The 25422-nt window shown below is 34.8% G+C and overlaps 13 protein-coding genes across 13 annotated transcripts; 8 read left to right on the top strand and 5 right to left on the bottom strand.

Annotated features, from left to right (window-relative positions):
- Positions 1–46: 46 nt before the first annotated feature.
- RO3G_08793 (uncharacterized protein) lies at positions 47–262 on the top strand (the record flags this gene model as incomplete). Its single annotated transcript, XM_067663383.1, has 1 exon — positions 47–262. One exon carries the CDS (start codon positions 47–49, stop codon positions 260–262), a length of 216 nt encoding a protein of 71 aa, XP_067519484.1.
- A 583-nt stretch (positions 263–845) lies between these two features.
- RO3G_08792 (uncharacterized protein) lies at positions 846–1214 on the top strand (the record flags this gene model as incomplete). The annotated part of the gene is made up of 1 exon (XM_067663382.1): positions 846–1214. One exon carries the CDS (start codon positions 846–848, stop codon positions 1212–1214), a length of 369 nt encoding a protein of 122 aa, XP_067519483.1.
- Positions 1215–2752: 1538 nt separating this feature from the next.
- Positions 2753–3613, top strand: RO3G_08791 (uncharacterized protein; the record flags this gene model as incomplete). The annotated part of the gene is made up of 3 exons (XM_067663381.1): positions 2753–2810; positions 2942–3035; positions 3334–3613. 3 exons carry the CDS (start codon positions 2753–2755, stop codon positions 3611–3613), a joined length of 432 nt encoding a protein of 143 aa, XP_067519482.1.
- A 2316-nt stretch (positions 3614–5929) lies between these two features.
- RO3G_08790 (uncharacterized protein) lies at positions 5930–6247 on the bottom strand (the record flags this gene model as incomplete). Its single annotated transcript, XM_067663380.1, has 1 exon — positions 5930–6247. The coding sequence occupies one exon, from the start codon at positions 6245–6247 to the stop codon at positions 5930–5932; it is 318 nt and encodes a 105-aa protein (XP_067519481.1).
- A 3629-nt stretch (positions 6248–9876) lies between these two features.
- Positions 9877–10290, bottom strand: RO3G_08789 (uncharacterized protein; the record flags this gene model as incomplete). The annotated part of the gene is made up of 1 exon (XM_067663379.1): positions 9877–10290. One exon carries the CDS (start codon positions 10288–10290, stop codon positions 9877–9879), a length of 414 nt encoding a protein of 137 aa, XP_067519480.1.
- Positions 10291–11086: 796 nt separating this feature from the next.
- On the top strand, positions 11087–11539 carry RO3G_08788 (uncharacterized protein; the record flags this gene model as incomplete). Its single annotated transcript, XM_067663378.1, has 4 exons — positions 11087–11108; positions 11162–11242; positions 11294–11352; positions 11396–11539. 4 exons carry the CDS (start codon positions 11087–11089, stop codon positions 11537–11539), a joined length of 306 nt encoding a protein of 101 aa, XP_067519479.1.
- Positions 11540–11946: 407 nt separating this feature from the next.
- RO3G_08787 (uncharacterized protein) lies at positions 11947–13482 on the top strand (the record flags this gene model as incomplete). Its single annotated transcript, XM_067663377.1, has 5 exons — positions 11947–12077; positions 12266–12308; positions 12362–12528; positions 12587–13105; positions 13185–13482. 5 exons carry the CDS (start codon positions 11947–11949, stop codon positions 13480–13482), a joined length of 1158 nt encoding a protein of 385 aa, XP_067519478.1.
- A 910-nt stretch (positions 13483–14392) lies between these two features.
- RO3G_08786 (uncharacterized protein) lies at positions 14393–15521 on the bottom strand (the record flags this gene model as incomplete). The annotated part of the gene is made up of 3 exons (XM_067663376.1): positions 14393–15291; positions 15362–15403; positions 15506–15521. The coding sequence occupies 3 exons, from the start codon at positions 15519–15521 to the stop codon at positions 14393–14395; spliced, it is 957 nt and encodes a 318-aa protein (XP_067519477.1).
- Positions 15522–16579: 1058 nt separating this feature from the next.
- On the top strand, positions 16580–16864 carry RO3G_08785 (uncharacterized protein; the record flags this gene model as incomplete). Its single annotated transcript, XM_067663375.1, has 1 exon — positions 16580–16864. The coding sequence occupies one exon, from the start codon at positions 16580–16582 to the stop codon at positions 16862–16864; it is 285 nt and encodes a 94-aa protein (XP_067519476.1).
- An 838-nt stretch (positions 16865–17702) lies between these two features.
- Positions 17703–18466, top strand: RO3G_08784 (uncharacterized protein; the record flags this gene model as incomplete). Its single annotated transcript, XM_067663374.1, has 2 exons — positions 17703–17765; positions 17813–18466. 2 exons carry the CDS (start codon positions 17703–17705, stop codon positions 18464–18466), a joined length of 717 nt encoding a protein of 238 aa, XP_067519475.1.
- A 468-nt stretch (positions 18467–18934) lies between these two features.
- On the bottom strand, positions 18935–20066 carry RO3G_08783 (uncharacterized protein; the record flags this gene model as incomplete). The annotated part of the gene is made up of 6 exons (XM_067663373.1): positions 18935–19104; positions 19169–19267; positions 19317–19448; positions 19495–19669; positions 19717–19980; positions 20031–20066. 6 exons carry the CDS (start codon positions 20064–20066, stop codon positions 18935–18937), a joined length of 876 nt encoding a protein of 291 aa, XP_067519474.1.
- Positions 20067–20372: 306 nt separating this feature from the next.
- RO3G_08782 (uncharacterized protein) lies at positions 20373–20745 on the bottom strand (the record flags this gene model as incomplete). The annotated part of the gene is made up of 2 exons (XM_067663372.1): positions 20373–20591; positions 20635–20745. 2 exons carry the CDS (start codon positions 20743–20745, stop codon positions 20373–20375), a joined length of 330 nt encoding a protein of 109 aa, XP_067519473.1.
- A 646-nt stretch (positions 20746–21391) lies between these two features.
- RO3G_08781 (uncharacterized protein) lies at positions 21392–25215 on the top strand (the record flags this gene model as incomplete). Its single annotated transcript, XM_067663371.1, has 9 exons — positions 21392–21898; positions 21943–22734; positions 22777–22833; positions 22908–23069; positions 23119–23217; positions 23260–24371; positions 24469–24553; positions 24605–24970; positions 25021–25215. The coding sequence occupies 9 exons, from the start codon at positions 21392–21394 to the stop codon at positions 25213–25215; spliced, it is 3375 nt and encodes a 1124-aa protein (XP_067519472.1).
- Between the last annotated feature and the right edge of the window lie 207 nt (positions 25216–25422).

The following is a 25422-nucleotide window of genomic DNA, read 5'->3' as shown; positions in this document are numbered from 1 at the left end:
CAAACGCACAATTTCTGATCACACCCCATCATTTGTTCCTGTCGACATGTCTCGTAAAACAACGGGTTCTCTTAAATTAAACAAGGACAGTGATGTTACCTCGACCTCCAACATTACTGCTTCCCATCTTGACCTGACCCAGGGTCTAAATTTTGGACTCACTACCGCACCAAAGGCAAACCCTTTGACAACCTCTGCCCCGGACTGGTTTTTGCCCATCCAGGCACAACTTAACTGCCAGGAACAATTGATCAACCGTTAGGGATTCCGACTCTCAACTTGAAGACGCTGTGGTGGAAAATCAACGCCTTGGGACTGATCTTGCTCTTGCCCACCAAGAGATTAATGAGCTCAAATCGCGCTTGAGTAGCCCTATACCTCAGGAACAACCCACCCCAATGGCTGAGGGCTTTCCTGAGTTAGGCACTGTGATTTATCAGATTATTCCAAAATTAAACGAGATAAAAAGTTATTCTTTTATTGTATGCAATCAGCAGCTATATATATATATTGTATCTTGTTAAACGAGGGTTTTGATTATTAGCATGAATTATTCTAAGTCAAGTTTCAGTGTAATTGATCAATGGATTGATCACACTGCTCACTCTAAGTATGCCGCACTTACCACGCCTGTTGCTCGCATTACGCCTAGGGATCCTCCCGTCCTAGCTGTTAGTACACCAAGTCAACCTTCTTTTCTTGCCGCTGCATCAAGAGGACAGACAACAACCGATACCGTTGTACCTGCCAAAGTCCATCGTCGCCGCAATCCCCTGACCAGCCGCCAACGTCAAGCTTTGGCTCGAAGCTTCATGCCAGTATCTGATAACTAAGTTTATCAATACATGTACCTGCCTACTCGCTTCCGTGAGCGCATATCGAGTCTACGAAAGAAGCTTCGTCAATTGAAATTGGACAATGGGCGTATCCTCGATGTCCATTATCCTGACAATAATATCGTTGCTCTTTTAGTCCACAACGACTACGCAGTTGATGCGGCTGCTATCTTGGCTAAGTCTGGCTTAAATCCCATCGCTAACTTTGACCCTCGTGCTGAATTTTGCCTTAGAGGCCCAGCATTTGCATCTCTTACAAAGGAACAACGCAAAGAAAAAATGGTAGACGTTCATCAAAAGCGTTTATTAAAAGTACTTGAACATATTCATGAAGCCAACCGTCCTTCTGTCACTCGTGCCTTTTTGAAATTATCCTAGATTATTCCTGAGCAATTCAAAGAGGTTACGTCCAACCGTGGTCCCGCCGTTGCCCTCACTACTACTGCTGATCCAACTTTGGATAGTGTCATGGCTTAGGTGGTTAAACACTTCATCACTGACACTTCCACAGCCTCTCCAAGCCCAAGTCCTGCAGCTCTCTCTTCTCCTTCTGGTGCTGGTGAACCTGCCGAAGAATTATGAATAGTATAAACAATAATAACACTAATATTGTGCCCACCCAGTCCATTCCTTTGGATAACTATACTAATACTTTTAATATGACTATATGGAATGCTAATGGTTGTGCCCGTCACGCTATCTCAGCAATCACTGATTCTATGCTCAACACCTCATTACTTTTTATGGTTGAAACTTGGTTATTGTCTCCTTTGTAGTATCCCACTCCATGGAGTCAATACCAGTAGAGGGTAACCCTCGTGGTCAAATGGGGATTTTCTTGTTTGTTCATCCGGATTGCCCCTACCCAGCCACTCATTCCCCGTCTACATCACCGTATGTATTGTCCTGTCAAGTATCTACACTCCTAGTAGGACATTTCGGATAAGCAAAGATCTGTAAACTCCTTAATCGTAACTACTATTCCTTCGTATGTATCTTAATTATCAGCGGAATGATTGGGTTTCTTTGTTGCCATTAGCAGAGTTCAGTTACAATAACGCCATACAATCAAGTACTAGGCGCTCCCTCTTTCTCGCAAATTATGGCTTTCATTCTCGCTTCTCATTTTTACAGAAGGGTACCAATCCAGATATTGCAGCAACAAGCGAAAATCTGTGCATTACACTTCAAAGCCTTCATAAGGATCTTCAGAATAAACTCATATTGGCCCAAAAGCAACAAGCTACGTATTACAATAAGCATCATCGACCGACTCCAGACTATAAAGTTGGAGAATATATCTATCTATATGGCAGAAATATTAAAACCTTACATCCTTCAGAGAAATTAGACTACAAGAGATTGAGTCCTTTCAAGATCTTCAATAAAGTAGGATCGCACGCTTACAAGTTGGAGCTCCCAGATTCAATGAAAATACACCCAGTCTTCCATGTCAATCTCTTGACTCCAAAAAAGCTGTTTCATCTACCTGATATTACTGTTCGTGTGGTACCTCCAAGGTCCCAATTGAAGTCAAAGGCGAAGAGCAATACGAAGTGGACTTTATAAAAGATAGTCGAAAGAATCGTGATCAGGCACAATATTTGGTAAAATGGAAGATACTTGGGAGCCGACAGAAAATCTGACAAACTGCCTTGACGTCATACGTGACTTACATTGTACCTATCCAAACAAACCATGTGGCCATCAAGATTTACTTCCTTCCGTCTTTCAGGCCACTCTTGTGCGTTTGGGGACATTTCATATTTAAATAGTTTTATTTTTGCTTATGTTTTTCCGACTTTCGATAGATCACCGCTGCTCGCAAGTGACTATTAAATTTTCTAATAAAATTCTGGCTTTATGCTCTTACACAAAAAAAAAAGATTTACTTCCTTCCTCTCTTGCTTCTCAGCATGTTGAAAACCCAACACCACTACGCCGATCTTGTAGAACGCGATCACAAAGGAGGAGGTAATGTCATGACATTATCGGCCCTTAGGGCACATTCCTTAAATTATAAACAAAACCCTCAATTTAATAAGAATCATATTTCACATCCCACATAATAATAGTATAAATACCTACTTATTTTATTAATAAAGTACCAGTCAATTATCAAGTATTATTCCCTCTATTAGACTGTCCGTCTATTCCTATCTTTACTTATGTTTGTCTCGTTCTGGCTTATCAACTATTGTAAGTCCTATTTGCAGTTCACAACCTCAAGCCCTTAACGCCACCCTCTCTTGTACTCTTAGTTCCTGTCCGGTCCTTTCTCTCTCTCTCTTCTCTCTGGATTGACAAAACAACTCATTACACAGCTACATCCATCCATTTATACACAACCTTTTATCAGCCAAAAAACCCGCAAAAGTTGCGCATTGCTCGAACATAGTCCCTGAGGAGTTTGACGACGCTGTCGATTGACCTAATTACAAAATTGACGTATATACGACATCTGGATACCGGTTCTCGTACACCAATGTCTATGGAGAGGTCAAAAAGAGCAGCAACATTTCACTCACACTGCCTGTCAAGGATTTTATCGGTTGTGCATCTTTAGCAAAGAAGCAATCGATCGATACAGTTTGCGAAATACGATATCTTTCCAAGTTACAGCCAGCTCAGTGCAGTTCTTTACGATGCAATTGGAATTTCCATTCTTATACACTGTCACAGAATTGGCTCGGTTGCGCATTCCAACGAGGAAATGTGATCTCCTGGATTTGATGGGACGTGTGGACAACCTGCTTTTTGTTGCGTCATTGTACTAGGACCATTGCATGGTTAGCGAAAATGATCTAACGCCTCGGCGCTGTGACACACTCTCAAGCGCTTATTTGGATACAATCAAAAGGAACCTGGCACCAAGGAAACGGGTCTGTAATTTGCCTCTCAACTCTTGACTCCTGAACGTTGGCTGAATGTCCAAACTGTCCAGCATTTTCCCATTCCCCACCTGTGATTTACTTTGCTACGATGTGTTTGCTCTTTGTTGGGTTTACTCATCTTTCTATTTCACTCATTAACTGATTTCTATAAATCTACTGTAACCGCCATCGGTATACGTTTGTTAGATTGTCTTCCTTTTTTTTTTTCTTTTTTTTTTTTGGCTTGCGATTATTATTATTTTTGGCTTTACAAATGGCCATGTCCGTTTTTATAACCTTCCTTTGTTGAGACATTTACCAAAACATTTAGCAGAATGAGAAACAAAGCCTTTGAGATCGCTCACATATAAGCTATCACATGTTTCGCTAATTCTAGTCATGAGCGATTCTTTTTCCAGGAACTTATTTCGCCTAACCTTACTTTTGACAACCGACCAGAACTGTTCAATTGGATTTAGTTCTGGATAATATGGAGGAAGATAGACAAATTAATACCCTCGAGAATGAATGTGTTTTCCAATGTCAGTTAAACTATGGATCGGAGCATTATCCATGACAAGATAATGTCCTTTCATTTCTGGATACTTATTCATTTCATCCAGAGTTGTCTTTAAAAAACTCAGGTAATGCCCTGTCACTGTTCCTATGCTATAACCATCAGTTTTGCGTCCAAAATTTCTCCTTTTAATTCGCTTTGGAATTCTCAAACTAACATTAATTAAGCCAGTGGCACATATGGCATCTAAAATCGAAGTTGCGTTCGCTTTCGTTATGGGCACTGTAACTATTGCAGGGATTCTCTTCTTTGACCAAGCCATACATCGTTTCAAATTGATATGAAAGACTGAGTCATCAAGAAAGACGCGATTTGTTATAAAATCCATATCAGTTTGCTGCCACTTTTGTACCCAATCGTACCTTTGTTGAATCTTTTCTTCGTTATTTCTTTCTACAGGCTGGAATTGTGCCTGCTTAATAGATAGATTGCATTCAGTTGTCATGAAGTTATAAATAGTGCTACGAGAAACATTAAGGTCCGCAAAATTTTGTGTTAAACTTTCTGCTACTTCAGTTACAACAGCAGAGGGATTCTTATCGCTGTAATTTAAAAGAAACTGCTTATGCACCTCCCCAGGAATACGGCGCCGACCTGACTTTTTCTTCTTCTCGAAAATACTTTCAGGGTCCTCGTAATAACGTTTAAACCATCTCTGTGCTGCTTGGATATGAATACCTAATTGTCTCGCAGCAGCAGAAGCATTCAAGCATTTGCTGAAAAATAAATGAAAAAACCTAGTCCTGTCTTCATTAGAGTAGACTGTATAGGGTCACTTATTGTATAAATCCATATCAATGTCTCCATTGTTCCTCTCATCCACAATTAGAAGTATAAAATAATTATATGGTTTTTCTGGAGGTTTATTCATTAGGAATTGAGTACGAGAATTTATTGTTTCGATAGCGAATAGCTCCTCGTCAACAACAAGATCCATGGGCATAACTCCGTTCTCATCAACAATATGCTCTTGTTCATTTTCGTAAAGAAATTGCATATTCATTCTGAATGTCTATAAAAATATAAATAAGAAAAGAAAGCACATCCAAAAACTGCTTCCCTTTTTATAAAAATTAAAAAGCCAAGAATTTTATTGGATCATTACTAAGCGATAAGTAAAAATAAACGAAGCTCATGATACATGAACGCGTCTTTTTTTTTAAGCATAATCTTTTATTTAAGGTTCAATTGAGCGCAGTAATAATATAATAAACATCACCCGGACCAGATCAATCCTTTAGGATGTTCATACTTAGAAAAAAAAACCTCTTTTGGGAGCAAGAGTAAAAAATGTGAAAGGGAGGAATGAGTAGAGTTATCAAAGAAAAGCTAAAGGAATTGACTTAACCATATAAGAAGCTTTTGACCATAGGGGTATTTGGCAGGGATCAGTTTGTCATGGTGTAGCTGATCTAATTCATGCAGTATGGAGCATATAATCAGCCATCGCTGATGCCAGGTGAGAGCTGAATTTGGGGAATCGAAGGACGTAGAGGAAGCATATTCAGAAAAAATAACAATAAATCCTGGACAGTTTCAGGCATAAACAAGCACCGGTGCATATCAAGGCAGTTGATAGCATGGTTCTTAGAGAGTTGTTGCATAGGGCGTTTTGGACATGGTCTTGGCTTGCCACCAGGGAGCTAACCTAGTCTCCAGCGTATATAGTGGCTACGTTCTGACTTAGACACAGGTAACCAGAGTATAGGATCTATGGAGGTCGATTGACGGCAGTGAGAAAGCTGCTTGGAGGTTCGGAAAGGTTGACGGATCTCCAGATTCTGTTGCAGAAATCGTCGCTTAGCTGCCTTGAATGAGCGGGTATCAAGTTCGTCAGTAGTAAATAGCACCATTTTCCAAATTGAAGTCCGAGAGAGAAGGTACCATTGATGTCCTTTGGTACACTGAATGTAAGGTAGTAGGCGGTGAAGCAGCGTCTTTATTTTTGGATCAATCGACATTATTCTTGAACACGAATTTTTTTTGCACAACATCAAATTCAAAATCAGCGACTTTACTTTTTGAAATGACTGTATTTAAAGCATGTTCGGCCAAATGTATGCTTCTAGACACGTTAATAGCTCAATTTACTGAATTGAAGATAATTTTGATAAAATTTGCTGTAAGCATAAAGCTACAATTTAATAGAATTTAAGCGTAATAGTGTGTCAGTATGTAAATATCAATTTATTTCATGTATATGCCTTGTCAAATCCGACTAGTGACTGAAGAGAAAGTGCTTATGTTAAATTATGAATTGGCATTGGTTGAGAACTCAACTCAATGAAAAATCTGTCAAACATGTAACGCATACATTAATATCTATACTTTGAAAAGTATATAAGCTCTAGACATTTGTTATTAGATAAAACCATCTTGTATTTTAATTCTACTGGGTCTTTATTTTTTATCATTTCGTAAACAAAATAATGGGAATTTTAAATGTTTTAATCAATTGGTATTGTTATGTTCTGGTAAGGTGATTATCAAAATAGCAATAAAACTAAAGAGTACTTTTTGAGGCTGAACTTTATTTAGACAATCTTCATTGTTAAAAAGAAATCATTACAAAGTCTACTACTTATATTCTTCTATCGGCTGGCGGGTAAATGAGTAGTTATGAGCGTAGATCCAATAGTTGACATGCTCGATTGAAGAATGGTCACTGAACCGATTATTGTTCTTTAACTGGTCTGGGAGATTTGTCCCGTCTTCATCGAGAGGAAAGATATGCTTACATGAAGTGTCTCCAGTCAGATCAAAGTTGACTAGGTACCTGATCCATTATTATTCATTTACAGAAATGATGAATAGTAAATATCATGACTTATTTAGTATTCATGTTTACTTTATAGAATGAATCTAATAGTGATAGTTTTATATAAAAAGAAGAAGAGTATACTTTATTTAATAAAAATTTAAATGATTATCTTTTGTCAATTTTTAATATGCTTCTTTTAGTTGTGATTATTCAATGTCCGTTATGGTCGAACGCTATTCTCCAACAGGTATGCATGTCATTTTAGCTTAATAAGAATAATTACCATACATTCATAGTATTTTACAGTGGTCAATTGGTTTGAATGTACACAAATCAGCCCTCGATCTTAGAATAAGAAAGAGTCCTATTAAAATACTTTGATAATAAGCTAAATAATGACACTTACTGTGTACCTATCGATTCAGTTGTTGCTTGTATGCTTATTCCTTCTGACTCATTTTGAAATCTTGAAAGTGTTTAAACGTATTTGTTGTATCATTGACTTATCATCAGACAGGCTTCACAGATCATAAGCTGCAGTCTCAGCGTAAATAGTATCTTGACAATGTATAATAGAGGCATTCTTTGGCGAACTTGGCTCAAATTTATGTAACCATATGAATAGCATACAGTATGTGATAGACGTATTAATGTTTCTCGATTAATAAAATTAACAAATCAATCATTCAACGGGTCTCTTGGACCTCTTTATTGCATAGAACAAAAAGAATCTGTTCAATACAACTTATGCTTTAAAATGTAGCAATGTGATTTAGGGCTCACAATCATATGGTGTAAATTGCGTGCATAGCACAAGTATTATATATGGTATACAATGTAAGTTGTTAGTTTAAAAGCTTTTTTGAGTAATCTTGCACAATATTACTTTTAATTTCTCATATATGTATTCTTTTGTTTTAGAAATGTTGCATAATAATAATTGCGAAGTGAAAAACAGTTTCTTTTTCTTTATTTTTGATGTATGTTTTATATATGCCTTAAGTTACTGGTTTTCATAATTAATCTGTTATCAAGATGAAAGCCTATATTAATAGATAGCTGTGTATATGGTTGTTAATTCGCTGAATTAGTATTGCATTTGGCTTTCAGTCCTAAATCAGGCTTCATGAAAATGTTAGTAGTACAAATAAGTGATTGGCAAATGGTAGTAAAAGTTACATTTGCATCTTAAGCAAAATATGACAGGGAACCTAACCTGACTGGTTAGGGAGGAAATATACAGTAAGGAACCAATAAAACATACCAAACCAGTTAATCATCTAATGTGATAGTTTTAGCTGGTATCTATAGTAAAACATATTTAGCTTCAGTGTCTCTTCGAACACATGCTTTTATGATGCTAATAAACTCTCCAAATTAGTTTCAAGCCTTTCATATTTCAGTTTAATGTATTTTACTTTTTGTTTACTAAAAGTTATGTTTTCTAAGGGATCCAGTCCAAGCTGTTGTTAGACAATCAGTGATAATTTCAAATTAAATCAAATGAAGCATAATAGTAGTAGTATACCACTGTATAAACCTAAAGAGTTATAGTTAAAATCAATTTATAATCAATCTAATGTGAGAATTTTCTTTTAGTATGTTTTAGTTCTAACAAAATATACATTATAAATAAAATAGTGTATTTCATTTGTTATCAGGAAGATTATATATATAATGTAACTCAGATAGTAATATATAAATATGGCTTGTTTTTCTTAGCGATGAATATTAATTTGTATGAACAAATGCTATACTCTTTTATTTGCTTGCTCTCGTTTTCTTACTTTTTATTACAAGTAGAATGTAAAACGTCATACAATGATGCTTGTATTGCAACTGGCAGATCCAAGACTTCCTGTAAAATAAAAAGTACATCATTATCCTCGTTATGTGCTTTAAGCAACGGTAAAGGAGAATTGCTTTGTAATAGCGCTTGTAAATCTATAAAAGGACAAGCTGCTGGTAAATGTGGATTGTTCAGCTGTGATTGCTATAAAACAGTAGGGGAATGTGCGGAAGGTAATTTAGATGGTCAAGGTCAATGTGGAAATTAGATAATCAGTGGACAATGATAGTAAGCAAAACAAACAAAAAACAAAAGCAAAAAGATACTGAAGGAGCTATACATGGATTCTCTGAATAGTTCAAGACTTGAATAACTCAATGATAAATATAATAGATGCTGCTTCATGCTTCTTTGCTCCACATTTATCTAATAAATTTACTCTTGGTATTTTCTCAGTATCTTTACTTTTCAGCCCTCCTTTTTGTTCTGTTAGTTACAAAAAGGCGTTATGTATACAGTACCAATGTATCCAATTTTAGAACGAGTTATACCGTGGCTATGGTCAATTGTGGCAAGAGATTTATGATTTTTGGATAAAATATTGGTTGTATGTAAGCATTATTCAAAATCAGTTATTCTGTATATATAAGGTATTTGCGTATTTTGATGCATTAATAGATGATCAGCGTGCCAATTAAATAAAAGAATATTTTATTAATAGTAAATAGTGCTATAATTTGCCATATTAAAAGCAGACTTATTATATGTATTATATATCACTTTATCTTTTGTATGGTATATTATTGGTTTCATTTCCTTTGATTAACTCTTAAAGTAGGATGACTTTTATTCAAAGCCATTTTACTTTGACCCCTTTTTTTGGAATGTTTTTGAAACTCAATAAGACCCTTTTTCTTAGTGATGTAAAAAAGCTTTTTTTTTTTTTTTTTTTTTTTTTTGCATTATAAGTATATATGATAATAATAATAATAATAATAATAATAATAAACAATAGACAAAGAAAGATGTTCTCTGCTATTTTATCGTTTTCGTTTTTTCGTAATTTGATTTAAAGTAGAAGAAGCTTGAGTAGCTGATAGTGTTGTTGAATAATATTTATTATCGTAAGCCGTTGGTGCCGAAAGGTTATGAATGGATGGTAATCTTTGTAAATTTGGGTCAATAGTATATTGATTTGATGAAAGAGCTGTCAGCATATCTTCTATATTTTTTAATCTTTCTTCAATCGATTCTAAAGCAACTCTTGTTAACCCATTTCGTTTTTCATCGTTCTGTAAGGCTGTAGGATAAATACAGTTCGCTGCTGATTTTTGACAATTGCGGCAAGGTTGTTCTCCATTGCATTTTGTTTTTTTTCTTCGACATTCAGTGCATGCACTCACAATCTTGGCGCGTTTCTTGAGTGGTTCTATTGGAGCGTTGTTGTCAGGCATATGTAAAAAAAGGAAGGAAGGAAAGATATGGGGGGTAATAAGGAAAGACTGTTAAAAAAGGAGAGAGTCTAATATGAACCCTTTTTTATATAAAAAATTAAAAAAGAAAAAGAAAAAGCGATGTGGGAACAATGCACACGAACTTTTCATTGGCCAAAACGGAATTAAGCCGGTAAAAAGATGGATACATCAAAAGGCTAACAAGCTGGTGTAACAAGAAGATTGATATTTGAACTGTGGAAAGAACGCTCAAGAAAGGCTTCAAAACAAGGGGCGGATACGAATGTTTTAATAAATACCATAACCTTTTCCTTTTCCTTTTACTCTCTCTTTGTTTTTTATACAAAAATGAGCCAAAGTAGCACGAATGAATTAATAACAGACAAAGTAACAATTGGAACAATTAAAGAATGTCAATCTATGCCTTTAATATTATCAAATCAAACTGAAAATTACATAAAGCAAAAAGAAAAACACCAGCACACCAATCAAAATTCTTCTTCTTCTATAGTTCATAATCACCTTCATGCATCTACTCCTAGTTGCAGTTTATTAGATGAATCCCAAGACGTCTTACTAACATATACCATTTATCAGTATTCATCGTATTCTTTGTATTATCATCCGCAAAATATACTTGAAGATAAACCAAGAAATCAACTTTCTAGGTGGTCAAGTGGAACACAAGATAGTCAACAATATATAACCATTAAATTCGATGTATCAGTCATTGCGCGTAAATATCCAATCTGAGTGACAGAGAAAGCGTTAACATTTTTTAATGTTAGGTTCAATTATGTTTGGAAAATTTTATCAAAGTAACAGTAGTGACAAAGAAAAGGAAATTTTATATCTAATATATTTATAAAAGGCCATGTTTGTAACCTGAAAGAGTTCAAAGTCTTGGGTGGATTAGACCCAGATGGAAGTATGATAGAATTATTACACAGCGGTAAAATGAAATGAAAGGTAATAAGAAAAATGACTTATTATCGTTGTATAGGTTTAAAGAATGATAGCGAGCCCGAAGTATTTCCATTAAAACATCATTATAAAGAAATGGTAAGATAGAATGCAAGAGAAGTTCATATTAATAGTATATTAGGTATTTCCTGTTCAATATATCAAAATTATTCCATTAGCAGCTTATGGTACAAGTTTCAATTTTAGTATATGGTATCTTGAAGTTACAGGAATAAGCGAAAAATCAACTGTTCATAAAATATCTGAAGAATATGAAGCTGTATGAATACACATGTATTGCTGTAGCTTATTATTAACTGTTTTACAGTTTAAAGATATGGAAACAATGCGATTATGCTTAAAATACTTTAGACAAAAGAATCTGATGGATGTATTTCATCTTTTAAAAAACAGAATTGATGTTGAACTAGAACATCCAATAATTTCTAGTTTACATCATCAACTTGTATTGGTTGGTGATTTTGATACAGTAGAAAAGACGCTAGAAACATTATTTGAAACAGAAGTATTTGAATCTCACTGTCAACGATCGCCTTATACAGCTATTTGGAAAAGGATGAGTCCAATACATGAAAATGGTACTCAAAAAATACACAAAATTACTTTGTGTTTATGTGTGTGTAGTAACTATTTATAGAAGATATAGTTCCTTGTGGCAGAGGAGGACATCAAATGTGTATTGATATTGAAGAAAGAATGATTTATGTTTTGGGAGGATATGATGGTAAATGTGACTTGAGTGACTTTTGGTGTTATGATATTGCAGAGAATTCATGGCTCTTGTTGAGCTCAGATACAGAAAGGTAAGTAAAAGATACAAGAATAAGATGATAGAAGTTTATACATGAAAAAGCGAGCTTGGTCCAGGTCCACGGTCATGTCATAAAATGTGCTATGACCCACAATCGGATGCTATATATGTTTTGGGTCGATACGTGAATAGTCCAGAAGATAATATAGTTATGCTTCAACCAGATCTTTTTAAATATAGTCTTAAAGATGATTCTTGGGTTAAACTAAGTAGCAATACAGCCGTAAGTTCTGCTCAATCAAGAGAGAAGAACAAAGTCTTACACGGTTTATATAGGATGATGGGGGTCCAGAACTAGTGTTTGACCATCAGATGTGTGTTGATTCCAAAAACGGCATTATCTATGTCTGTGGAGGCAAAGTAATTAGTCGAGATTGTACTTCTCCTTCATATAGCGGTCTTTATGCTTACAAGATAGAGACCAATGAATGGGATATATTAAGGTAATAAAAGATAATATCATGCAACTCGAATGATTAAGCTGTTAATATAAATATGTAGATCAGATGATGCAAATACGTCTGATGGTACAACAGCAAGCAGGGTGGGCCATTCTACAGTGATTGATGAAGGTAATAATTCCTTATATATATTCGCCGGTCAACGTTCACACGAATGCTTTTACGATTTGTTCAAATACAATATTTCACAAAACTTGTTCACCGAAATAGACCACAGACACAAAGATGAGCTTAGTGGAGAGGCGGGTTTCACACACAGGGTCACTTTTGATGAAAAATTACAGGAAATGTACATATTTGCAAGTTATACTCGTAGTACGAGATGGGAAAGGATAAAGAATGTATTCTACGTTTATTCTTTGAGATACAACACATGGCAAAAAGTATATGAGCATGAAATCCTTGATTGTTTACCATCAAACCCTGGCTATCCAATACCAAGATATGCTCATCAGATGGTCTATGATCCTTCATCGAAAACACATTATGTTTTTGGAGGAAATCCCGGAAATGACAAAAATTCAAGACTAAATGATTTATGGGAGTTGAAATTGAAAAAGTAAAAAAAAAAAAAAAAAAAAAAAAAAAAAAGCAATCAAAAGTGGGTTCTTTTACATATTTAATTTTGATTTTTATAGACCAGAGCCAGCGGATATACTTCGTCAATGTTTATTCATGGTACGGATGCAAAAACTAAAAGAACTCTGCCGTGAATCATATAAAAGGTGTCAAGATAATGGCAATATGAAAAAAACATCGGCTGCACTCAATTATCTGCGTACACGTGTAACACCTTTAGTGGATTATGAAGATGAAGGTCAAGTCAGCGAGTTTCAAGAAATGTGTACAAGCGTTTGCTTACTTGGTAGCTCAACAGAACAACAACAGACTTATTTAATGAAGTTAGAAGGTAGATATATATGGATTTACAGATAAATAATTTAATTAACATGTGCTATAAAGCTAATCTATACACGGAAAGAAGTCAGTTGTTTGAGAGACTATTAAAATACATTCCTCAAGAAATGAAGGAGCCTGTAGAAAAGTTGACTAATACAATCAAAATGATTTAAACTAAAATAAAGTTTTTCCTTTCATCATTCTTTATATTTCATCTATTTTATTTTTGTATGGATCGATTCACAAAGATAAGTCTAATTTATGCCCATGGTACTATTATGGTGATTGTATGGCTAATAGCCGTACCATTTGCTATAGCAGCCAATATGTATGCTAGAAAGAGACAGTTATCGTGGGGGCCAAGAGTTCATATGATAATCATGTTGGTCACTGTACCTTTATTGTTCTTAACATCTGTCGTTGCAGCATTCAGTGTGGTCGGTAAACTTGAGCCAAAACCTCATTCAGTAATAGCCGCGATAAAAACAAAAAAAATATGGACTTATTGAGCCCTTTATATAGATCATTGGTATTGTTATTTGTGTTGGTACAGGAGTTCAAATAACATTAGTTATTGTCAATCATGTCATATTTCGTTGTAAAAGGTTACCAATGACTCCACCATGGCATAAACGGGTTCATACTTGGCTAGGAAGATGTTTAGCCTCTGCTGCCTTATTAAACGTTGGATTAGGGATGAGAATAATAAGAACAAGGTTTGCACTCTATATTGCATTCTCTATCTGGGTAGCTTTCTTGGCTGGGTTATTTTTATATTTAGCTTGGATGAAGAGTGAAAACAGAAATGGCTCAAAAAGTTATAAAGTAGTTGATAAGGAAGAAGACACAAAAATTTGAAATAAAAGAGAAAAAGGAGAAAGATGGGAGTTAATATACAGCATTTTCCAAATGTTTATTTCAAATTTGGGAGAAACGTTTTGGAAATTCATTTTTCTGTCAGTTTTTTAAACTTTTGTACCCATGATTGTCCCTTTACATGTTCGCTATTGCGTATTTTCATCTTCTTTTCATAGTGTGTACGTGCCCTAGCAGGGAATTGTGGATATCTAACAATAGCAAATCGTCTTAATCTACTGGCACTCTTTACGCATTCTCTCAACAAAGCTTCTTGACTTTCAGAGCCACAATATAAGCCTACCTCGTGAAGTAGCTCTTTAAACTCTTGTACTATTCCTTCTTGTTCTGAGTAATTTTTGTGCTCCTCATAGCACTTGGCCATTTGTTTGTTCAGTAGCAGTCCCCAATCCTGTCTGTTCGCATCAATAAATAGCCTGTTAAGCGTGTTGACATCCGTGCCAAAATGTGCAGAGGATGAGAAGATGACCTTTTCGAAGACAATAGCATGAATACGAGCAACGCATTCTGTTTGAAATGTACTGGCCAAAGTCTCTAATTTCTGGGACAAATCATCCAATTCTTGATCGATCATGTCCTTCAATTCATATTGTCTATTGACCTCTCCTAATTTGCCTTGAAGATCCATCAAAATTTGCCGCTGCTGTTCTGCCTCGGCCTCACTTTTTTCAATCTCTTTCACCAAGGCGTCAAGTGTTTGTTGGGCATTCAACTCTTGCTGTGTCTTATACTCCAGTAGCTTTTGTATCTCTTGTTCTGTTTCTGCTTCTAATCTATGCACGCTCTTTTCTAATCCCTCGGGAGTATTGTCTATGCTTATTGTATCGTGATTTTTGAATCTGTTCATAATATTATGAAAATCAAGTCCAGTATGTGATTGAAACATTCTTTTTTCATAAACATGTACGAATTTTAAAAACTCAGAGTGCTGCTCTTCTTGATGTTTTGGAGGAACAGGAGGTGGGTTGTCTATTACCAGCGAATTTTTTAAACATTTTAGGTGCATTAATAATTTGTGTCTATGTTGTTTAGAATTTACCTGTTGTCGCCAAGTCATTAACGCTTTTGGCTGCAAATACACCTTTAAAAGAGTTAGATGGCAACAAAAATATAAACAGAAAAGACTTTACCTGATTTTATAATTATATTAACTACCGTTGTAATATATACTTTATCTCTTTACCTTCTGAGCCATTCATTATCAGCAAAAAAGACAAACATGAAAAAATGCCTCATTCAATAAGCCCTTTGTGAGCACACATGATATTCTGTTACACATACACAATTCCTTGTTTTCTTAAATGATTGACAACGTTTTTGTCAAATAAATTGTTACAATTAAAGGTAATGATAAATATAGAAATCAATGTTTGCTCGAATTTAGTTGTATTAGGTATATTGGGGATCTGTAGTACGTTTGTATTTTACTCGGAAAGAAAAAAAGAATGAGGAAAACGAAATATATTTAATCGGTACTCTTTATATAACATCTTGCTGGCTCATTACATTATAATACAAATGCCATCAACTGCCTGAGAATTGCTTCCTAAGTGCTGTTACATAAGATCGACTTGCTATGCGTAAAGTATGTTCTTCTGAGGCACTTTATATCTAATTTTGTTACAGTAGTACTGTTAATAGTGAAAATACAGAATTTAATATGAATATTCTATGAAATGTAAGACATTAGTCTAGGTTAGCAGCCATTACTAAAAAACATCGACTAAATTTGAATAAAAAAGATAATATGTTGGGGCTTGTATGGATTAATCTATGAATTTGGCTATTCTGTAGCCTTTTGGTATTTTATTAAAAAAAAAGAAAATAAATTTCATAAACTATTAAGATTCATAAAATGAAGCAAGTTTAATTGTCTATAATTTAAAGTGGTAAGTACTGAACCTATGAAGCCTCTTGTAACCGTATGTAAATATTATATTTAAGAAAACTATTAGAGTGATAATACATTATAAACGCTTTGCAGTAAATTCCAGAATAGATTTTGAATCACTTGTGTTTAAGGGGAAAAAATTCAGCTAGTATACGACCAGAATCAGTATTATTTATTGTGATTACGGTCTTTATGTGGTTTTTCATTCTATGTTTCAAAAAAGAAAAAAGTTCGATTGCTTCATTCATAATGGTTTCTCTTTAACGTATTACAAATCTGAAATTTAAAACATCCAATCTCAAAACTCTTTGTTTTTACGTATGTGATAATAATTGGATTTCTTTTTGTCTTTTTGTTTTGATTGTTATGGGACCTTATTCAAGCAGAGACATTTTCTTATTCATTATTGCCTTCTTTTTCCCTCCTGCTGCAGTAGCCATCAAGACAGGCTGTAGTATAGATTTACTCATTAATTTTTGTCTTTGTGCTCTTGGTGCAATTCCTGGAATTGTTCATGGTTTTTACATTGTGCATAAATATAATGACAACATTGAAGATTTGGAAGCTGGTGGTTTGGAATATCAGCGTGTACCAACAGAGCAGCCTGATAGATTAGTTTATGGTGCTACTGCTCCTCCTCCTCCTCAATAAAATATAGGCTTTATTATGTGACCAAAAACCACAGTACTTTTAAAATTTATGCGCCTATTTTCTTTCTTTAAAAATTGAGGGTGGTTTATAAAGACTTTTTTTTTTTTTTTTTTTGGAATAGTAACACTAGGCTGCGGTCAAAGAAACATAATTCTTTTTTTAGATTAAAATGTTTCTTTCTTACATTGTAGCACTTTTTTACTAGGAACATCGCATAAAAACGATAGGATTACCTTTTAATGTAAAAGGAAAGTACTGTTGATAAAATAAATTATATTTTCAACTAATGTGGATTAAATAAAAGACCAATAATCTTTTTTTTACCTTTGTCTTTTCTTTTTTTAAAAGTAGAATGAACTGCATTTTTAATATTTTTATATGAAAATACGGGTTTTTAATTTCAGCTTACTTTATAAAACCAAAAAAAACAGAGGAAAAAAAGCATTATTTTCACTTTTATTAAAAAAGAATGCTAAAATAAAGTTTCAACAGTAATCGCGCCATATTTTTTGTTAGAACTTTTTTATTTTATTTTTTTTTTAAAATAAAAAATAGCAAATTCACGAAGTACACAGTATAATTTAAACTCCGTGACGCGCTTTTTTTACGTGATTTTTTTTCTTCATTTTTAAAAAAGAAAAAAAAAAAGAAAATAGCAAAAAGTGCAAACGATAATATATAAAAAAAAAAAAAAAAAAACAGATGAACAAATAGACTAGAGTTATTTTTATACTTTTAATTTTTCTTTTTCTTTTTTTTTCTTACTTTATAAACATTTATTTACATTTTAGTGTTCCCCTCATTTTTTATTTGCTTTATTTTTTTTTTTTTTTCAGTCATGCAAAATAAAATTGAATATATCCAAACTGAGTGTCATAGCAACAATCAAGACTTGAATAGAGTAAGCAAATAGCAATGATAAACAAAATGATATTAACTCTATTAAAGCACATTGAATCTTTAAGGGCAAGGTTAGGATTTGCTAAATTTAAACTTAATAATGGATGGGAGAGCAACACATTGTGCGATGTAGAATGTTTATGGAAACAAAAGCAGAAAGAATTAATCAAAGACATACCTATACCTCGATTTACTCAGCAACACATTATCGACAAACGCACTTATATCCAGGCATCCCATCATCAGAAATATAAAAGATCAAGATTATTAAGCCGATCATTATCAAGTCCTATTGGGTCATCAAAAGAAGATAATGATGAAGAAGAGGAAGAGGAAGAACCTATAAGAAAACTTAGAAGAAAGAGTCATCCACCCTCATTCAACAGAGAAGTTTTTAGTAGTAGCAGCCACAACCATAGTATAGAGGAGCCTATCAAGAATTCTCTAGACTTTCTATCTTATGCTATTGCCATGACAGAGAAAGATAGGCAGACATCAACAGAAAGAAAACAGCAGATTGAGGAAGAACAAATGGATAATAAAGCGGATTGGACAAGAACGAGTCAGCTTCGTTTATCACTATCCATTCCTAACTTATTAGTTGAAGATAAAAGTCCAGAAATCTCACCTTCAGCAGCAGCAGCAGCAGCAGCAGCTCATGCAATGATGATGTTTGTCAACAGTAGCCGTTCTAATACTTAAAACATAAGCCTACACTCATCATTTTCATCCATTTTGTATATTTTTCATGTATACCTTTCTTTTCTTTGTACATTAAAATAAATTTTTCTCGCATGGTCCCTCTTTATTATAAAACACATTGTATAACATTGATACACGTTAGCTTATTGTCTTAAATTTAGTATCTTCATCCTTTTTTTCTGAAGAAACCCTTCTTAAAATCATTTAATAAAGTCGTTGATCGACTCTTGGAAGGTGAAGGGGACGTTATTATATTCATTTCTTTTCGTTCTTTCGTTGCTGTTGTTGCTTTACATAACAAGTGTGATTTTGTATGATTCACTTTGGGCTTTTCTATTAAAGAATGCGTCTCTAAAGAACAAAAGGACAAGCCATTCTTGACATGTTGATCCAATAAACTTAACCTTGCTTTATTATTGGGAATAAAGAAACTATTAGATTTTAATGCCGCATTTTCTGCACTGATCACTATTCAAGCATATTGTAAGATTGTGGTGGTTGAAGTCGACTTTTTTTTCCCTTACATTTCAATGTAAAGAACCTTTTTAGGTCTTGGTCATTAAATAAAGGTGGCATTGGTATAGATGGACCAAATTGGCTTACGCTTTTATGTCTAATCACCTCGATTCTAACAGAACCTAAGAATCCATTTCTTATAAATAATTATCATCATTTACCTCCACACTCTTTTATTATTTATACTTTCAGGGCGGATGATGATGTAAACGTGCAAGAATTGAGATTGGATAGCTTTTGGATTAAATTGTTGATTTCCTTCAACAAATATAATACAAACAATATCTAATAAAAACATTAGTCTTATTCGTTCTATTATTTATTTATTTTATACCATTTCCAATATGACTCTTTCGAAGTACTTGCTGTTTATCGTTTACTTTTAAAGGCATAAGGGCTGACACGTGGAATGTGATGTCATAACCTTTCCATTTTGAAATATAAGTGTGCTCTCCAGATTCACCGGCTATACAGACAATAAGAATATAATTTATATCGTAAGACATAATTACTCTTTGTATCCAATCCAGCAGCATAGCCTTTATATCCTTTTAATTCCACTTTATTTCCTATGATATTTAAAAAGTCCTCAAGGTCTTTAGATAGTCCAGTATTTGAAAACCATGATTCCTCTGTTGTTTGTCCACTTTTGATAGACAACACACCAAATTTGTAATGCCTAGGAATCTACAGTCCATGTTTATAAACAGCAAATATATCTTTCTCGTTTTTACTTGAAGTTCGTCATATTTTATCAAGTCATTTTCAAAGCCGGTGGTAATGGTAGTCTCTGAGGACAATTCTTTGAATGATCTCAAATCTAAAGTAGGACAAACAGACAGGATAGCTGCCCTCATCAGACGTCTGGTATTATTGTCGTCGTAATTCTTTGAAAGCAAAGGCAATAATAACGAGCGTCGATTTGCGCCTTGCTTTATACTTTGACTTAACGTTTCTTTTGCCTTACTTTCTAAAACAGTATATCTTGCTTGTTCATACTATTAATCATAAGTACTACATTTTTAACATAAGAAACCCACTTTTCTACTTCGAATAATAATACGATATTGCAGCAAGCCTTCATTTGATGTTTCTTGAACTATAGAAATAATACAAAAGGATCCGTTGTTTTTCTTGAGTGAACCTATCATTGTCACATACGGCTTTCCAACAAAATAAAGTCTAAACCAAGCAGCAGCATCCAGTAAAAGTTCATTTGGCATCATTTTTTCATATTCTTCATCTGTAGCTCTTTTGGAATAGATCTTTGGTGTTTCTTTTTTAAATGCTTCTGATGAGATACAAATTGAAGTTAATTTATTTATTGTTGGACAAATCTGCTGAAATCTTTTAATCTAAAACACATTAAATTATGGTTGTTACTGTTATTTTAAATTTGAATGACTACCACTAATTCAATAGCCATATTATCATCGAATGGCTTTAATTCACAAGCAACCATCAATATTTGTATGTTGTCTCTCAAGCCGCTTTTAATGCTTGAATCGATCAAGAATTGTTTGGATTGTTTTTCTATAATATCTATGAATTCATGAACTGTATACAGTTGAAAAATTGAAGGAGTTGAATAAGGAGAATAACTCTCTTGCTATTAGAAATAAGTAAGTAAATAGTAGCAGACTATTTCTTACTTGTTCAACAAGAGCTGGCTTTTGCTCAGATGATGGTTTTTGTATAGCAGATAATGATGATGATCCGCCAAAAATTTTATTTCCAATTTTCCTCGTATTGCTTGACAGCATATTACTACTCACTGAAGTTCGAGCAGAGAATAAGATTGTAGAGGACTGAGCCAGCTTTTGTGGTATTTTACTTGCTCTTGCTGATAAAGATGATCTTTTTATTTCATTATTTAAATTCATATAAGAAAAAAAAAAAAAAGTAAAAAAAAGGAGGGTTCAAGCCCTTTTTATATGTGTGATGTATTACTTTATTTTCTAGCTCTTTTTTAGGAAATCGGCTATTTTCTTGATCTACCGCAAAGACCATTAGTTGCAGTTGATTGATTAAAAGGCACTTTTACTGAACTGTCATAGAGCAAAAGATATTGCATCACGTGATGAACTTAACCATTGAATCTTATTTTTTTGTTGCTCCCTTTTTTCTCTCTTTTCTTTTTAATTAATAATAAAACTAGATGTTTCTTGACTGGATCGCACAGTTAAGATTATTACAACATGATCCACGTAAACAAAAAAGAATGCTACGTTATACACAAGTTTAATCACTTTTTATTTGCCTGATTTAGAAACCAACATTCTTGGCTCGCTTCCACTGTCCATTCGTAGAGTTTTAATTTCAGAAATCACCACTTTTCTGCATCCACCAGGAGGAAAGCAACCACCTGATCATAGCTTATTCGGCTCGCCAGCACATGTGAAATGGTTTATGGAAGTGATTGGTCAAAGTTTTAATCTACCACTAGAAGATATGGGCATCACCTCGGACGATATTGATATTTATGCACGCTGGTTATTTGAACAACACACACGACCCCTTGCTGTTGTTCGTGAAGGACTCGAGCAAGAATTTTATCAAATCATTTTTCATCAATATTCGCTCTTATTTCAGCCACGTATCGCACGAGCCATCAATTGTAACGCGGCGATCAAAGATACAATCACACCTCTTATTCGGCGACATATTGAGCTTTGTAAAAAGACGCTGAAGGTATTTGTCATGGCAGGAAGGACCTTGAAGCTTTCGCCAGAGACATGGGCAGTTGTTTTGAAAGTTATGCTCGGTATCACAGATTATTTGCTAAAGGAGCCTGTAGGAGAAACGATGAATGTGATCAATATGGCAGATGAACTTTGCGATCATTTATTACAAGTCTTGTTTGAGTTGTGGCTGAGATCGAATACGATGGATGTAGAGATGTGGGATATATTGAAGGTTGGTTTTTTAGGGAAATAGAAAAAAGTTTTAACAAAATATAGAGTTGCTTCATGCGTTGGACACACAGACCAAAGGCGATTCAGCACTGGTCGTCTTTATCATTAGCATTAACCAAACGAGTACAAAGCCTGATTGGAGAAGAAGGAACAGACGGAGTCTATGTGAGCGAACCCAACATTAAACTTGATCTACCATCTGAATTTGTTTATTATGCCTGGCACCGAGTACTTTATCTTCCACCTCATCCACTTCAACTACCACCTGCCAATTTTACTCTACACATGCTTGGCATCCGTCAGCTCGTCGACACCTTTTGTCAATCCAAAACGGACGGTAATACACTTTTACACATGTTTGGCACTTTTCTATTTGATGCCGCTTCACGCGCCTCAACTTCTCTTGATCATGAATCACAGCGAGGCTGTTCCGAGGCCTTCATCACACTCTGCACCATCTTCTGTCAACCTGAACAAAAACAGGCATTTTTACGGACTTATATTGAGAAATTTTATGCCGCTCTCTCTGTCGGCTTAAAATCACCTTTTTGCCTGCCTACACTGCTACTCTCATGTACCGAGCTGTTTGCGTCTGATCTTGAGGGTGTTCGGATTTTGGTACCTGATTTTATTACAGCGATCAAAAAGGTATTGCCCAAGTTACGGGTTAAATCGAATGTGCCTCTGGATCAATTGAGATTGGCAGCCATCAAGGTATTGGGTACCATCATGTGTTTACCCAATTATTTGGATAAAATTGAACCTACTGGACGAGAAGAGATGGAGCAAGTCGGAGGAGATCAAGAGCAGGTGATTGCTCAAGTGGTAAGCTATCAGGTAAACAAAATAAAGAGAAAAATACGCTTACTATTTGCTTAGATACGTGTGCTTTATGCTGAACCACAAGAAGGAAGTACGGTGAAACCCACATTATCTGTAAGTTTTTCCCTCCTTTTTTCAAGAAATAGTTTAAAAAAAGATTTGTATATAAAAACGTATTTTCTGAAAAGTTAAAGTTCTACGTACTTGAAATACTTTTAATGTCCCTTCGTACAGAAGATTCATCTTACAACATGAGATATATTCTTCACTTAATCAATGTGTACGTGATTGAAGATGTACCTTTTTGTCCTGGGTTGGTTGGTACAGTAGTTAAGCTGATTCAAGACAAGGTAAACCTCTAAAAACAATCAAATGTCTCAATACCGACACTTTATGTAGATTCTGACAATGCAGTTACCTAATGATGTTATCTTTGTTGCATTTGATGTGCTGATGGATTTTGTAGACTTGTATGATTATGTGAAAAGAGATAGCAAGGTAAATGCAGAGAAAATGCTGTGAATAAGAAACTAATCAAAGACAGAGCAGAATGTAGCAAGAGAACTTGTATTAGCACTAAGTCGATATGTGAATACACTGCTACATGCTGGTAATCTAGCGAACACATATGGGCTTGTTGTACAAGCTTATGAATGCATGATCCGATGGGTCCTTGTAAGTCAGTGGATTACAGATGATCGTGATTGTTACAAGGCAGTAATAGAGACTCTCAGTAAAGGCATCACCATCTTGGACAAGGGTGTTCAACCAGCTTCAAACACAAGTGAACCAGTCAGTGTTGAAAAGAGGAAACGAAGAGACACCGGATTCCCACCTCCAAAGCAACTCTTTCAGCTTCCACCAAGAGTCAACAAGGGATCCTCTCATCAATCAGCAGCATCAACAACACATGAGCAAAAGAATCAAAGTTCGACGGATGCTCGGCCCACAAAGGAATGCGTGGCGATCAGAAGAGCTGCTGATTATTACATGTCCCTCTTTATCAATCAACTGGGTCGATTTATACTTCCTAATGCACTCAATAGTACACGGCCTCCTATAGCTGATGATATACATCAACTAAGGCTCTATCAAGAGAAAGATCTTGACGGCTGCCCTATACGCTGCTTTTTGATCGACAAACGTACTTTATTGACCATCACTGATCTTCAGAATCAGAATATACCCTCCATCTTGGTCGTCATTCGAGATACAACTGGAAAATATGTTTGGTCGATGGAAACAAACTATAAAGGCAACACAGAAACCAAAGAATCACTTATACACGTCGATATCCAACCCGACGTGCCTAGACCACCCCTTCAAAGACAGGTATCTGTGCCTAAGGCAACTGCGGTCAATGAGATGGAGATGCCCACGATGGAAAAGATCTTTGCTTCATCTACGCTTCAAACAGTTTTGGCATTAATGGAACGTCAGCAAAAGGCGCAAGAAGAAGCAATTCCAAAAGTGAATAAGACTTGCAAGATTGCACCTGCTGGTACAAATGTAGACTATGAAACACCAAGAGGATTTAGATTATTTTTATCTCAGCTTGGGATCTTGTTGCCAAAGAATAGGGAGCATATCATTCCTTTGAAGATTAATGATACTTTGATGAATGAAATAGAAGCATTAGATTTATTAAACGAGTAAGATGCACAGCTTATATGATAAACTTGGATGACTCAACGTTTATCATTATAGACGAGAATGTATTTCAGTATCTGTTTATTATACAAAATCTAGTAATGTAACATGGCCTGAGCTGGTTCAAGATTTACCTACGCCCAGTGAACAATTTCAACAATTCATTCACTGTCTAGGTTGGTTTGTAAGTCTTGATTTTATATAAAACCTAGCCAAGACTAATCTCATTTAAAAGGTGAATACTGGAAAGCACAAGGGCTATAAAGGAAAATTGACACCTTCAATAAGTGACACAATCACTTATTACTCTGATCGAATTGTAGAATTTATTGCTCATACACCTTACTTTTTGAAAAAGCAAGACTCAGATCTTCATCAGCAATTGACAATAGATGATCGTACATGCATTGTCTGGGTAGAACAGGGCTTGGCTAATTATCAATCATTAGCACATTTGATTAAGCAAAATGCCGCACCCAATTCCAAATTGATGGTTTATTTATTTATTAGTCCTTTAAAGCATACATCAAATGGACTTTATTGGATACGTATCCATGTACCCTCCGATGGAACCAGTCAAAGACTCTCTGAAAACATGATGGTAATAAGATATATGCTTTTTAGACATGTGCTTATGATTGTGTTGTATAGATCCTTGGGCCTTTAGTGGATGGGATTGTAGTGAGTCGACATGCTTTAGGATCCATGATTCGGAGGACGGCGATATCAGCTCATCAAGCATGTCGAGTAGTCACAGATACATTTACAAGACCTTATGTGGCTAGGAAAGAATATATTGAAGAAATGGCCAATAGACATCGTACTACACCAACTTTATCCGAGTAAGTGTGGACGTTTAGACATGAATAGTAATGACTAATTTTGTTTTGCAGATTCTATTATGATTTATTTGTAAAGAAGCAATAATACTACCATTAATACTATTACTACTAATAAAGCAATTCTCTTTGTCTTTGTATGCCATATAATGCTCTTTAGATGGATTTCCCTTTACGATTCCCACGATGAATCTCTCTTTTGAAGCAGTCACAT

Source organism: Rhizopus delemar, genomic scaffold (assembly GCF_000149305.1).
Source record: "Rhizopus delemar RA 99-880 supercont3.6 genomic scaffold, whole genome shotgun sequence".
NCBI classification, from domain to species: Eukaryota; Fungi; Mucoromycota; class Mucoromycetes; order Mucorales; family Rhizopodaceae; genus Rhizopus; species Rhizopus delemar.
The sequence above is the reverse complement of the archived record's forward strand: the minus strand, read 5'-3'. Positions and strand labels throughout refer to the sequence as shown.